Source organism: Anopheles coluzzii, chromosome 3 (genome assembly GCF_943734685.1).
Source record: "Anopheles coluzzii chromosome 3, AcolN3, whole genome shotgun sequence".
Classification (NCBI taxonomy): domain Eukaryota; kingdom Metazoa; phylum Arthropoda; class Insecta; order Diptera; family Culicidae; genus Anopheles; species Anopheles coluzzii.
Genome location: NC_064671.1, coordinates 15385323 through 15401037, shown reverse-complemented (window position 1 = coordinate 15401037; position 15715 = coordinate 15385323). Strand labels below are relative to the sequence as shown.

The following is a 15715-nucleotide window of genomic DNA, read 5'->3' as shown; positions in this document are numbered from 1 at the left end:
AAAAAAAACGGGAGTGTTAAGGGTGAAGGTGAACCCATAAGGTTACAACCGGCCAGCTGCGATATTACCTTTAAATATTGATGCAAACAGTAACGGCACTTCCGAAGGTCCCCACCACCGTTGGACAGCGGCTCCGGGGGAAGGGGTATGTTAGCACAGAATTCGTACGCCAGCCAGCCCTGCTTCGGTTTGATTTCGACGCAGTACGTCTGGTAGTGGGTGGTGGTTGGTGTGGAAGAGATTTTCGAGTCCTGTGCCGATCGATAGAATGGAAAATAATCAAGAAATATAGCGAAATGAGTTCCAACGTTGACTTAGAGTGCATAATGAATTGACGTCGGTTGTTGGATATTTGAGTAATATGCATTCCTTAAAATTGTGTTTGCTCTGAAGGCTGATACACAGAGTGATTTACACGATCATATTCGTCTGCTGATACTGAGAACTTTCTTTCAACAAACAATCAACTTCAGCTGATACTTCCGAAAAATCAAAATCCAACTCTAATAATATATAATTTTGCCTGAGCACACAAAAGCTATTCCAAGTAACCAAATTAACACAAGCGTACAATTGGCCGTACAGTGCTGACATAAAGTTGTTGTCCTGACTGTTCCCAGAACTCATTTCGAATGGCATCAGTACAATAAGAGGGCACGCTTACGCGTACTCAGATGCAGAGGCTAAAGTTATACCATATAAACGAACCCCAAACCAATGAGATATTTATACATGTACGCTGTCTCTCGGTACGGGAGTGCGCCTCCAAAGGACACTTGAGTTTATCCCAAAATCAATACCATGGCAGCAATACCGCCAGTAAACATAGGTGTAATTCTTGGCTTTCCGGGAAACTGAAGCTTTTCTTTTTGCCGTGTGCTAACCACCCAACATTGAACGCACCTGACTGAGGTCCCGCACACGCGCAGGATACAGCCACTTGGGCAGGAAGGCTACGTCCGGATACAGGATACCGTCTAGCTCCCGTATTTCCTTACCGAGCCTCATCACTGAAATGGAACGCAAAAAAGTTAATTAGATAATTTAAATTTACCGTTTCGAATTTGCTCCAAAACTTCTTACCGGGCCGAAAGCAACGCAACCGTTCGTTGAACGCCTGCAGATTGTACGTATTCAGATGGGCCAGCTTCGGTGCTGGTACGTAGCACGGGGAGAACTGGCTCGCAATGACCTGCGAGTACTTGACAAAGCGGCGCAGATCTACATTGGAGTCAGCTGTGATTTTAGAGAAAACGAAAACACAAACCTTACTCACTGTTTCTTTTCAAATGCATCCCCAAAAACACGGAGGAGAAGACGCTATGCAAGAATGTAGCTGCCTACCTTTACCCTCCCGACATTCGACGGTGGACTTGCGCATCCGCAGCACGTGCTTGTTGTCCGACAGAGAGAGCACAATGTTGGCGTTACCTTCCGCCCGATACATTAGCCGGTTCTCATCGATCCGTTCCAGTATTTCCGGCAGATCGTACCGGATGGTTCTCGTTTCCCGCTCATCATCCAACACACCGGACGCTCGGTGACCAAGCTCTTCGACCAGCTTTTCCTGCCGCCATACCGCCGGCCGTGTCCTTTGGTTTTGCTGCTCGTGCTCATCCTCACCATCATCATCATCATCGTCGTCATCGTAATTATCCTCGTTTGGATCGTCAATCGGTTCGATTCTGCTGCAGCTCCGCAGATACTTATCATCGGACCGCTTTAGCATACTGTCGTAACAGTAGCTACTGTGGCTAGCGTTTATTTTACCCATGGTTGATGTTGGAACAATCAAGCAGACAGAGAGCGAGAGCACAATTGCCGCACACAGGCTTATCCGGAACACTGGTAAATTATCCTTCCTCCAACACTATTGCTTACGCGGGGTTTATTCTGTCTTTTTGGCCGCTTGTAGTATGCTCACTTCTTGCAATACCCTGAGGGGTTTGTAGCTGTCGTTTCACACAACCTCCATCAGCTCAGAAAGTAATGATCGGGCGAGGACTGTTCGGTTCTGCCAGCCGTACCAATGGACGCCCCGATGCCACTGACGAGATTCATGTTTTATTCACTCCACAATCGATGGATATGCACGACGAACCTTCCCTGTTTAGGTTGGCCGTGTTTAACCACCAAACACCGAAAGGGCGGACTGGGCAACGCTGACTGGCCTCTGTCTGTAAAGGCAATGGAAAAAACGGAAACGTGTGGTAAGTGTTTGCGCGTATGAGTGACAGATAGGCGGGACGGTAATAACTTATGGCAAATAATATTCGGGCATCGATGACAAACGGTAGATAACGAACCCCTTTCCTTCTTCTTTAAACACACACTAACACAGGATTCCGTCGTGACCGCTTACCTCCGACGAGGGAAGCAAACATGGGGCGGATGTTCCACAGCTAACTCTGATGCTTGTATTATTACTGCCCTAGGCACTCACCTCATCAGCCTTGCAGGGGCGCCACTCAATGGAACGTGAACAACGTGAGTACGTAATTTCACACCTTATTCATAATGCCGTTTCAATGAAGACTAGATGAGTCAATGAGTGTACATAGTTGATTGGTACACACAAAACAAAACACATGGTCAGCCAGTAAAACAGACCGTGAGTGAAGTGTGATAAAAAGGCTAGGCATTCGAAGCTCCTTTAGAGCCCCCTCCCCAGAACCTGTCTCTGTGTTCTGTACCGGAGCTTTGGGTACGGTTGTTGTTGAAGCTGACTCATTTATCTGACAATCCCACACAGTAACAAAACCTTAAGAGTAGTGGTATTGATCAGAGGGGTGATTCGACGTATGTGTACGGTTTGTCTTATCGGCTGAGACGGTTATTCCAAGGGTAATAAAGATTGCCCCTTCTGGAGGGCGCAGTTCTTTGTAGCTCCATAAAATTCGCACAACGCCAACGACACGTACTCCCCTGTTGTGCTTAATGAATAAGATTACACGCTGGTGCAATTAAAACCTGGAATGGCACTCGAATCTTGGTTGATAGCAGTACGAAAGCTGTAAAGCAAAATGTTTACTAGACGAACCTGTTTCATTTGCTTAGGTAGTTTGCAGACGCTGACAAATATTATTGGGCTTTCCGGTACGGTTGTGTTTGGTTTTGCTGGCTTTTGTTGCAGAGTCATTTAATAAGAGTAACAAATAGAGCTATTGCCGTTGCATTTAACTTTTGATCGAAGAATGTGGCCTCCTATCTACAGCCATGGATTTGATTGGTGTTCTACGGGAATTCTAGGTAACAACATACAGGGAAGCATTTGATCACAGGTACATTAAATTGCCGACAAACCATGGTTATCAGCAATCTGCTGCTATGAAATCTGAGAAACGTTGTAGGTTCAAAAGACAATTTCCATCTCCTACATGTGGAACCAAAACTCATTGGAAATTTAGAGCAAATCATTAATTGTTGATGTAAAAACCACGAAATTAATTATGTTTGCAAGATTAAGATTAAGGTTAGATTAAGATTTCCTGAAATAAAGTATCAGAGCAAACTCAAGATGTTTTATGAAGACAGAATAACCGACTATAGCAGTACAACAGTACAACAAAATGGATATTGTTATTGAGGTTTCTCGCAATGGTTAAAAAATTCTTCATCCTTCTTCTATTGTAACGACAAGCTTTCGAGAGTTATGAAGTATAACGTAGTGAAATAATCAATCCATTAATGAAATACTATAAATTAATACCTAAACAATCGCCCAATTTTCTACTGCTTACTACAGTGGATTGATGTGTACAGTTGATTGATGTGTTCTAATTTTTGCGACGAAAAAGAAGGTATGAGTCCTAAACCGGCACCCTGCACGAATAACAAATAACTGCAAAACAAACATGCCTATCGATCCTCTTGCAATACCTCCCCCCGGATGTTTATAGGTTCTTTTATTGCCATTTATCACGATGATCCACCAAAACAACACTTATCATTCCAGTGTACATTGCACATTGTTTCCTGCAAACTCGTCCCAAAACAGAACCAATGTTTAGAGCACAAACTAAGCACGTATCGCGACCAACATAGAACACCACCCACCCTGTTGTACAACATATGTTCCGATGGCTATCGAAAACTAGTGTCCAGCACGCAACACGCACGCAACTCCCTACCGACTGGATGCTAGTAGTTGCCAGTGCAGCCGTCCTTCGCGGCAGATGATTCTGTTCCGTGCAAACAACATGTGCTACTACCACCTCATCATACTGTGGCTTACCGTGCTGATCTACACTGCAAACGTAGGGAGAGCTTTCTTCAGTAAGAACCTTTTCTTTAACAACTGTCCAATTCTGTTATTAATATACACACACAGAGCATTTGGGTGGTGGAGATCAACAAGTTGCATAAATCGTGTGAAAACCCTAGCAAACGTGCGCCCTTTCCGCTCGATATGTCCAAGGTGCAGATCTACCTGTCCGAGGAGGACAAGCTGGTGTTGAACGGTGAGGTGACGTTCACGCAGGACATCTTTCCACCGTGGGGGGTAGGTAGAAGGTTCTGCTTCTTCCAGCACAGAATAGAGCGCTATCGCAACTCATTTCACGTCAAAACAGATTTCGATCTACACCCACAAATTGGACCACGGCGAATGGACCCCGACGGCGTACACCAAGAGCGCCTTCAATCTGTGTTTGGAGATGCACGCGAGTCACGAAATTTGGTACATCATTACGAAGCAATTGAACAAAACCAACTGTCCTTATCGGAAGGGTGTAAGAACCATTACAAATACCCGAGCTCTTTGTGTGTCATTTGGAACAATCATTTTGCTTTTTTCCTATTTCAGTATGTCGAAAAGTTCGACATGGTTGACATCGGAAGTTTCGGTTTCGATGATGTGCTGCAGGACCTTGTCGGGGATTGGAGAATTTTTGTCGACTTTAGATTGGGTTCGGTACCGCACAAGCTGCAAATTTCCTGTATGATGTATGAAATTTCCATACTAGAACACTGACAAACACACATGAAAAGAAAGAATCTCACCAAAAAGGTGCTTAATTTATCTGTAAAAGTTGGCAGCAATAAGAGTGCTGGTTTGAAATTCCCAAAAGAAAGGCAAAATAAATATTCTAAATTTGTTTGAGAGGTTGTTAGCGGGTTAGCGATGAAGACACCGAGACAGGATCCATTTCTGAGAGCACAAACGAACTGTACCTTGGTCATATCTTCCACACTAATACAATAGTGTTGAAAGGAACGTTCCATCTTGCCCTGAACCACATTTAAACCAAAGGAAAAGTAGAACATCTCATTTTCCTCAAAGACGCACTTTAAACCAATGCCAAATCAAACCCAGCCATGGTCCCTCCATCGAAACGTATTCTAATGACGCGACCACTACTACTGCTGGGTGCGAGAATGCATTGGAACCGATTCCATCTCTTCTCTCGCACTACCTTCATCTGCGACCGCTTTTGTCTGTATCCAGGTCGGGTGGCACAATTAACGGCGTTTAACCACTAATCGTCCGTCTTGCATCCATCGCACCAGCAGCCAGTCCGATTGGACGCTCAAAATGAGTGCGAAAAAACGACCATCACCACCACCACCACCACCACCGTCCAGCATAATGACTAGCCAGTAGCCTCCAAAAAATAGATCTACACCATACGGCACCACCAGACAGCGAACCCGTTGGTTGTTGGGGGGTAAATTTTGCATTCAATATAACATATTTTGTGTTTCTCTTTTTTCTTGTGTTGTCTACATGTGTTCAATATCGCGATGATCATCTGTGGTGGTGGTTAGCGTTGGTTAATTGTTGCGGCAAAAGCTGGCTGAATTTCGCTCGCTTAATAATTGAATTACAATCCTCACGTGGCCCTCAAACCGTTGATCGGTGGTTTTGCGATCGAGAGCTACTGCCGAGCAATCAAGCATTGACGATCGAGTACAACGGGTAAGCGAGTTACAGCAACTACATAGTGTTGGAATACTGGAATACTTTAAAAATATATAAAATTTAAAACATATTTCGTACATTAAACCATTCGATTCATTGAAGAACTGAAATATTTTAAAATTTAACTCACACTACTTCTGAACTGCTCCAACTTCAATTGGTTGTAAACCTTCGAAACAAAAAAAAAACAAAAGCAACGGTCGAACACAAGCAATCACCGCACAAAGGGAGAGCATACTCGCGGTCTATTCACCCAAAACTTTTGTTCCACACACACACAGACATAAACAGCGAGCTGAAGGTGCCGCTTCTAATTGCAAATTGAGATCAATAACGATCATTAAAGCTGTAGCTTGGTCCGCGGCAGTAGTAGTACCGGTGCAGCACCACACTCTACGCCGCGATCTCCAATGTTCCACACAAGTTAGAAACTCATAGCAAATCGAAATACGAGGTGTTTCCCCCCTCTCATTCAAGTAGAGCAGCGTATGAGGCGAAAAAAAAGCTTCCTATGCTTCGAGAGCTTCGAGTGCCGTTCTAGGATGAATTGAGAAGTGAAGCAAAAAACGGCACAGTCGAGTGGGAAAATTTAGGAAAATTGCCCAGTAACCTAACTGCTAAATGAAAATGGCCCTCAAAACCGCGCGGCACGGATCTGATAGGTGGTAGTGGGAAGAAGGAGGAAGCGAGGTGGTAGTAACGTTAGCCTAGCTACGAGTAGAATGGAATGGAAAACTGTTAATGCAATATGACTTTTAATTGGGGCAAAATTAGACACAGTTATATTGCATGGCAATTTGGATTACCTTGGGTTTGTTTGCTCGCGCCTGCGGATGGGGCTGGCGAAAGCTCTTTGTGGTGTATTAAAGCTGTACAAATTTGACTAGAATTAGAATATTACTAGCACTAGACGACTCTAAAATTTGATGAGATAGATAGCATTAGGGCCTCGAAAGCCTCATTATACGTCTACGACGTATAATGCTGAAGAGTCATTGTAATCTACACTTGATTTTAACACGATTTATAATGAAACTCTTCATAAATCTATTCTTCTTCTTCTTTGGCTCAACAACCGATGTCGGTCAAGGCCTGCCTGTACCCATTTGTGGGCTTGGCTTTCAGTGACTAATTGATTTCACCCCCATAGCAGGATAGTCAGTCCTACGTATGGCGGCGCGGTCTATTTGGGGATTGAACCCATGACGGACATGTTGTTAAGTCGTACGAGTTGACGACTGTACTACGAGACCGGCTTCATAAATCTATACTTTTTGATAAACTTAAATCAGAAAATGATCGAGACTTTTTATTGGAGAGTTTCTGATGGTGCAGTTCTTAAATCCCTAAACGCCAGTTAATGCTTGTTTGATTCATAGTAGAACAAAACATCTAAGAGATCATCACGAGTAACTATGAGCATGCATAACTATAACATGCATATTGACTTTAACTATTCATATTGATAAACATAAATCAAATTTATTTAACAAATATTCTCTTCATTCGATTAAGCAAACAAACCAGTGAGAACATTTGTTAAGCGGTGGAGAGAACTTCATGTTGTTCGCTCCAATTCAATATTTTATAAAAGCAAAGAAAGAAATTCTCGTCAAAAAATGTAACTAAATCCAAAATATTAGTGAATTGCTTGGGTCACATTTTCTTCTTTTACTTCCTCTTTGAGTAAACAACCGTCACGGCCATGTCTGCCTTGTAAAGAGCTTATTGGACTAGATTTAAACCAAGTAATCGGATGTAGGCAGTGCTTGTTATGAGGAGAAGTTCCCCATACTAGAGTCCCCGGAGTGGCCACTATGGCTCTTGTTTTAATACAAACCACCCTTATTTTACGGTGATTGTCTTACGATAACTGCTAACATTTCAGCCATAGTTTTGGCCAATCACTTTGTTAGAAATACTCTGTTACGAAAAGAGAGTTGCCTTATCAATGTTTTGTAGTGATCAATAGATCGAAATAAATGGTTATCGTTAACCAATCACACACAAATACGTTGGACGGATAATTCACAGGATCTTCTGCAATAACGCCTACGAAACGGTATCACAGTATCCCGCATTAGGCACGCACCTTAGGTCCCTGCCGTCGTGGATTGACGTCATCGAGCATAAGACAATTAGAACCGGCTTCTGTGTGCAGTACATCCGACTTGCACCACACACCTGTACGTACGCAATCGGTAACAACAATAAGGGCAATGCGGCGACGCGTGCAGCACATATCCACAAACACATCAACGCAGAAGAAGCCTTGAAAGAACTCAATACCACTCGATACCACCCCCTCCCCCATCCCACGCAACACTGGCCGCACGTACGTACACTGACCGTGTAGACTTCATGGCACACGGTGCTTCAATGTCATCAACCGGAGGCACTTCTTCCCGACCCGCGGCGGTTAAACACGATGAGGAAGTTCATGCGTACGCTTCCTGGATTCCCTCTTTCAGCACTCACCTCACACGTTAAGCGTGCAACACACAACGGGTAATAAGAAGTAAACAAAAACACACCGGAAGTGAATCGGAATTGGAAAAGGATTGCCGTGCAATGGGTTAACAACAGCTCACACGCTCGTTAAGTTACTACCAGTTCTCGCACGCACTTTTTGCAACAACATATTAAACTAACCTGCTGCTGCCGTTGCTGCTACTGTTCGTGTTGCTGATGTAAAGAATCGGCACACAACACTTCAAAACTTTGCTTGCTGATTCTTGCTGATTCCGTTGCACCGTGTGACACGTTACATCACTCGGAAACACACTCACCGTAAGGCCAAAGCACGGCCAAGTAGTTAGAACAGCAGCGGCAACTGGATCAACTTTAAAATTGCCTAACGCGCAGGCAGGCAGCAGGTCGAGCGCTAGCCTCCCCTCCACTAGACTAGCTCTAGCCGCATAGTGCAACTGCCAACTGCGATGTATCGAGCTAAACCAAACTGTAAGAACTAACTGCCGCCAACTGCTGCTCTCTCGGGGGTCTCTACGTCAGAGCCGAGTTGCATGTATGAGCCATTTGTTTAACCTTATACAAAGCGGATGATGATCGAACCGGCAGTCCCAAAAAAGGGGACGGTGCAACGTAGGGAGTAGTGCCAACGTGAGATAAAATACAAACACTGGAAAAGTTACAGCTTGCGGAGAAATGCCCCTGAGGCATGGTGCAGAGGTGCTGGTGGTTGGTGGAACAAGGTTGAGAAAACTTGCTCGCTTCTCCATTATCTCTGGATAGCCGCCCTCTGCCAACGGATCGTTTCTACGTCATCGTGCCGCCCCCGCTAGTGGAAAAGCGTCATTCCCAAAACCAACAACTACGTTTACCTGGGCGATTGGCGCCAAGATTTGTCAACGGATGGAAGACCTTGCGGGCCTTACACCATGCCAGAACTCGTCACGGATATCCGTTTCGTCAACCGTTTTACGAACAAAGACTTTCTTTCAGCCGGGTTTTCGTCACCTTCCCCACTGCTCATCTTGTTAAGACGGCATCATTTGGTTTTGTTTTACACGTTTTACTTTTCTCCCCGAATGCGTTAACAGGCGGAGCGCGATTGCTGTACGGGAAGTGTACGTCACTAGCCGGACCGTGATGATCGTTCTACGTCAGCAAGTAGAGGGTGAAGAGAGGGTTCATTGAGATGGGGGGGGGGGGGGGGGGTGCACTTAGCACGGTGCATTAATCGCGTTAGTTTGTGCCAGGATCGAATCGATTTCCTTATCAGACGGAACGTCAATCGTGAAAGCAGACAGGCAGGAATTTCAAATGAGTTTGTCGGCTTATTTTTGCAATGATTAAAGGGGAACACCGGATTAAGAATGTAAATAAATGGATGGTGTATAAGGTAGGTAGTACTAATTCAATTTATTACATACGTTATATGGATTACGTTATACTTCTTGAATGATGCTTTGGCCTACATAGAACTGTTGCTTATTTATTATGAAGTTGCTAACAGCCTTCTAACGATGTATTGCTTCATGACATTTTGATTTATGAATTTAGATAAACTGTTGCTGCTCAAAGAGCCTTAACAAACTAGAAAAGAATTATTATTTTGCTTCAAAAATCGTAATAAAATCCTCTGAATGATAATATCACTTATATGAATTCATCTGTTAGTTACATGATCCTTTGAAATAGTATCAAATTGACTGTTCGGTTCGTTTATGTAATAAAATATACGCTAGGAAATATCAAATAAAACGAAAATGACATAGACTGCCTAAAGAGAGGATTTGGCAATAAAAACCTTTAAGTTACGGGATTTGTTGGCTTGGCTTGGTTGGCCTTCTTGTTACCAGCTTTTGCAGGCTCAATAAGATTTGCCACGGAGGGACGAATCATACGAAGCTTGAACCCACGACGGGCATGTTGTTGACTTGTGTGAGTTGTGTGACCATGGGACCAATGATTTTTGGAGGTTTAGGGACTACAAATTCTGACATCTAAAAGTAAATTCAAAACATGGGGTGTATAGGACATTTAAAGACTATTTATATATTTGTTTTCTTAGCTATGTGTTGTGCCTGCCTTCGATGGAATGCCTCTCCTAGTATCGTAAAAATAGCGAAAATCAAGAGAATATTGCACTTGCAGTTATCATACTACGACCACAGATTAACGACTAGCTTGGAATCTGCCGAAGGGGATCACAGTAGAGATGCAGGGTGCATAATATATGGTAAAAAGCATTTTCCATTGCTTTTATTTCATTTCTTACTCCAACCAGCCGCCAACTGTGAAACAGGGTAATAAAACTAGACATATAATAAAGCAAAAAGCACATTAAAATAAAACCAATTTGAGCCATCTTTATGCGTGAAGAGCCATCAACCTCTGAACGAGCGCAATCAAACTGCTCCAGATGCACCACCGAGATGCGCCAAATGCTATGTGCGTGTGTGTCTGCATCACCTGTGCGACTGCAACACCCCGGAGATTGGGTGCGGTTGTTATGTGCAGAAATTTGAATAGCAAAATATGCATGACACGCTTCACGGCCGCCAAGCATATGTGCCGCCTAATGAGCTAAACATGTACCCAGCATACACAGGTTTTTGTGTGATGGAGTGATGATGATGGTGGCAGCACCAGCAGCATCAGCAGTATGATGCCTATCTTTCGCTGATGCGTTCAATGCTCGTTTCGTGGGGAAAGTTTAGTGGCTCGTTAGAGATGAGTTTCTACCCACCGTGCTGCAGCAAACGGCACGCAGACAATAATACCCAAATCACATTAGCTGCGTTACACACAAACCCACACACACCGTGCCGTAGAAGAGGAACGGTTAAGAATATCCGCAAGTTTGCCCCCCGAAAACCCTGTCCATTTGTGCGCGGGATAACATCAAACGGAGAGTGAGAAGGTGTGGAACAATAACACACCACAACCAAAGAGGGTGGGCAAAGGGGACACGACACGGGCGAAGTAAATCAAACACAAACACACAGTACAGAGCAAAGCTAACATCCCGTGAAGATCGGGCAATAAAATGGTAAAGCTCTTGCCTACCAAACAAAGCCAACCCGAAAGGCGTACGGTGACCACCCTTCTCCCGCTTTGGGGGTGGCTGGGTAGGTGGTGAGCATCCAACAAACGTGGATTAGTGATGCGCCAATTCGCACCAAACAAAGGCCCCAACAAAACTGTAGTGTGGCGCAGTCGCAAGTGCTAGTAGTGGGTCCGGGAGGAACGATCGCACTCTTTGTGGAAATTAACAACCAAAGGGCCGTTGGACCTTTTTATTGAAACGCAAAAGTAACGTATTGATGTAAAACGAATAAAGAACCGAATGAAATGGACCTTCTTGGCGCACGGATTTGTGTAATGAACCGTTTCTCCTGACAGATGGTGAATAATCGTGGAATATTTTAACCGTAGCACACACCAACTAAAGAATACACCCAATAATTATTGAAACAATAGTTGAGGATCACGTTTCATTTGATTGTAGGAGCTCAACTCAGCGTTTCCAATTCTTTAGACTAGAAATGATCATTTAATGCAATTGTGTAATCATTACCATAATATTTTAAAACAAACTGATTTAGTATAATTTTGTTTTACAATTGTCTCAGTTTAAGCAAATCTCAATTGGGAACCGTTTAGCATTATATCACGTTTATTTTGTTAGTCAGGGTAGGACAGGAATCAATTCCTGACTTGAAATAGTTCCGAGCAAAGCTCCAACACCTTAAATTCAGAATCAAATCCAGGACCGATATAGACCCGGTTAACTTGTACCAGCTTTGTGGTAAGTTTCACTACAGTAATGCGTTCTAACAACACAGTTGTTTCGAATACCAAGGTAACTACAGCACCAGTTCAAAGACTGCAAAAAGTTAGCTAACAGTTCCAGTATCGAAATAGATCCGAGACCTGTGTTGTGCTGTGGCAATTTCCTTTCAATCTACTTGGTCTAACATTAACTTCCTCGTCTGTATATATTTGTTTTTTTTTTTTAAAGAAATATCTCTTTTTAAACATTATTATCTTAACGATAGCTTCGTCATCTCAACCTATGCAGGGGTATGAGGTGGGTATCATCATCATCATCAGTTCCAGTACCGTCGTAGGTATTAGTATCCGGAAAGGTTCGGGATCACTTCCAAATCTAGAAAAGGTTTGATATCAGTTATAAAATTGAGATAGTTCCAGGATCAGTTTCAGTACCGGGGACGATTCCAGCGTCAGAGTTGGTACTACTATCAGGATATAGGTTCAAGATCAGTAGTAGTATATCTGGATAGGTTCAGGATTTGTGCCATAATCGTTACAACTTTGGAATCAGCTCTTGCACCGGTTTATGCGCTGGCTGTAGTTAATGGATCATCACAATTCAGGAATACATTCAATGAGTTGGACCGATATGCGTTAAGAATCAGCTCCAACAATAAACCGTAAAAAATCAACAATAATAGGGCTAAGGAACAAAGGGGACCTATGTATGAATATCAAGCTGGTTTTTTAAAGTAAAATTATGAACAATTGGAAAATATGTCCCTTAATTTCATTGCCACAACGAGCGCTAGAAACACTTGGTTGGCGTTAGAAATTACATTAAAATACTTGAAAACAATAACAACAAGACAGTATTGAAATAATATTTTCAAGCAACACATAACAAGAAACATTTTCGATTTCGAAAGACAGAGTTGCACAAAACTAGCTCGATCAGCTAATATGTACATGTGCTTCAATTAAACGGCCAATACACCCTCTCATGTTGCAATCGTAATGTGCAGTGGAATAACAAATTTAAGCCCAGCAAATTACAAAATATGCCATCTACACACCTTTCATAACATTGACCGGTGTCGATCGACATGCGGCCCCGTGATGACAACATGCAACATGTGCTTTCCTAATACAACCGTGTGTGTTTGTGTCCCATACTTTTACGTCAAACGAGCTGCACTAGCTACGTACGTCATCGATTGTCAAGACACATTCGATTGAAAGTCGGTTGTACTATTTTCCGCTTCACCCCTCCCGTCACTCCATGTAACGTTTTTACACACTTCCCCTTTTCCTCCCTTTACAGCAAGATGATAGCACAGCACGCACACACACACGAGGTTGCGTGCAAATGGCACGTGAGTGTAGCAGCCCCAAAGCAGCAGTAGCAGTAGCTGAGGCCATAAATGTCAGTCCGCTTTGGCGAACTAATCGTCGTCGTCATTGCCTTAGGCAGCCATAATAGAGCCAGGCGCATTAGCGATCGCCAAAACGTTAAGCCACCACGCCACACACCATCGAGCGCGTACATCGGCCAGCCAAACGTACTGCCGAGAAACACACAGTACAGTGTGGTGTCCACACATTTATCTCACGTGTTGGACCGGCTTAACCATTCCTCAGTTTGCGAGGCGGGCGCGCGCGGTCAGGACCTGGAGCATGAAGTGAATCAATACTGTCTGGTACCATCATCACACCGTCCCACAGGCAACTGCGCACGAAATGTGACACTAATGCCTGCGGTGTGGCCTTTAAACGACCCTTAGCACACACGCTTCTGGTGGAGGGTTGTTCCCTAATGCTCTCCCGTCACTTACATGCTCACCTACCATGGCTTCCCCACGACGGAACAATGTTCTGAGCGTTCGATGGGTTCAATACACCAACTAATTGTGAACCGGTACCTGTGTGTGCAGGCGTTTGTAACGGAAGCACCAACGAGGGAGGGAGGTTGAAAGTATAAATCTTTCCCGATTGCCTTGCTTCACATTTCAACATCTCGTTTGCTGGCCAGGGCGCATACTGGAAGGCATATTAATTCATTCGTTACATTTCGGTAACTGAACGAACAGAAGCGGAATCAAAGGTTGCGCGAAAGGCTTCCAAAAATAAAGGAAAGCCCCATCCCCATCCACTAGAATGAACCCACCCAGTAGAGTACTGTAACGTACGGTGCAACCAGGAGGCCTTAGAACGTTGTTTGCCAACAGTGCCAACAATAACACCGCTAGGTGCGTTAACCTGTTTGCAACGATTGGTGCGGTTGCGCACGCCGCTGCCTGTGTGGTTCTTATTTTTTCTCGCTATTTTTGGCATGCATGGATTGCATTGCATTGGTTGCGTATTTTTATAAATGTTTATTTTTTTGGTATAAAATAGTTTGCTACTAGCCACTTGGGGTTGTTTTCATTTGCAATGAATTTAAAGGCAATTTAGATAAAATATCAGTACATCAGATCGGGCGCAAGACATTTTCCAACTGTACTATAGATGTAATTAATTGTAATTAAATGATACTACAACGAAAAACTCCACAAGTTGTAATATCTTAAAAAGTACATGTTCAGGTTTATCTTAATATTATGAAAAAGGCACAGCTTCATTGTGTATTAACGATTAACTTTTAAAATTTCTGTTAGTGATCAAATGAAGGTTCATATGATTGGTGAAAATGGACACATAATATCGAACGTAACATGGCATACTAAAAGAAATAATTTGGCAATTAGGTGAGTAACATAATATGACATCTTGGGCTATACATTTTGATGTATATTTTGTGAGGCGATATTTTTCACTCGATCACTGAATAGACCTTAAGCTGTGTTACGCAGTATTCAATAAGATGTATCAAATGAACAATACAAGGAGTTGAATAGCAATGATGTTGAAGTCCTTCTATCCGTAGGGTTAAAACATAAATACACAATTTACGGTACTGAGTTACAGGATCAACGTGTGCCGAGGTGCTTCAGTGCATTACTGTAATTCAAGCATCACTTTTCCTTTACCAACATATCGTTTAGGCATGAATGGAAAGGTTATGTATTACCGTTTCCTTCCTGACATAACGGTCTAAGCTTACAAGGCTTAGATGGTGATACTACAAAGACGTAACCGGATACTCGGTTCTGGGACAACGATGGACAGAATGGAAATATGTTCGGTAATTACAGGAGCCGGCGCATGTACCATTACACCACTCAGCCAAATGTTCCAGGCGCACCAAACGTTATGTGTTATGCCTAAAAAAGTAAGGAACAGGACAAAGTGAGTAGCAATATGGTTCATAATTTTGCAGCTGTAGCATAGCGTTTCATAAATTCATTCAAAATTAGACATTGACGATCATGCCATTAAGTGGACATTAGATATTGTCGGTATTAGGTAAAATAAATAAGATCTAACATTTTTAACATCACGAGTATTTAAAAGTGATATTTTAGAGATATCTTAATATACGAATAAACAACTTTGGTCACGGATTTTGCCATAACACAACCAAAGCAATAGCTGATTTGTCTAAAGGAAGCATGA

General features: G+C 43.1%; 2 protein-coding genes across 7 annotated transcripts in view; one reads left to right on the top strand and one right to left on the bottom strand.

Moving 5' to 3' along the window:
• LOC120960219 (inositol-pentakisphosphate 2-kinase) overlaps positions 1–15715 on the bottom strand; it is a 111971-nt gene that overhangs the window by 8610 nt on the left and 87646 nt on the right. For 2 of the 5 annotated variants that reach the window (XM_040384269.2, XM_040384271.2), the window contains 4 exons: positions 1345–2177; positions 1084–1236; positions 904–1010; positions 69–251 (listed from right to left, as the gene is read on the bottom strand). In XM_040384269.2, the coding sequence (XP_040240203.2) occupies positions 69–251; positions 904–1010; positions 1084–1236; positions 1345–1774 (873 nt within the window). In that variant the 5' untranslated portion in view covers positions 1775–2177. Of the gene's footprint in view, positions 1–68; positions 252–903; positions 1011–1083; positions 1237–1344; positions 2178–2257; positions 2412–2443; positions 2541–8572; positions 8822–15715 lie in introns of those variants that run through there. The other 3 variants (XM_040384273.2, XM_040384272.2, XM_040384270.2) reach the window with 3 other exon arrangements.
• On the top strand, positions 2676–5076 carry LOC120960207 (uncharacterized). Of its 2 annotated transcripts, XM_040384240.2 has the most exons (4): positions 2676–4256; positions 4331–4501; positions 4572–4730; positions 4805–5076. In XM_040384240.2, the coding sequence occupies exons 1-4, from the start codon at positions 4176–4178 to the stop codon at positions 4970–4972; spliced, it is 579 nt and encodes a 192-aa protein (XP_040240174.2). In that variant the 5' UTR covers positions 2676–4175; the 3' UTR covers positions 4973–5076. The 2 variants fall into 2 exon arrangements, with proteins under 2 accessions (XP_040240174.2, XP_049465843.1); XM_049609886.1 differs by having other exon boundaries at positions 4331–5076.

Bases quoted from the DNA above. Each gene is read 5' to 3' on its own strand.
- LOC120960207 (XM_049609886.1), top strand. From the start codon at position 4,176: ATGATTCTGTTCCGTGCAAACAACATGTGCTACTACCACCTCATCATA. The intron at 4,257-4,330 runs GTAGGGAGAGCT...ATACACACACAG, and splicing joins TGCTGATCTACACTGCAAAC to AGCATTTGGGTGGTGGAGAT.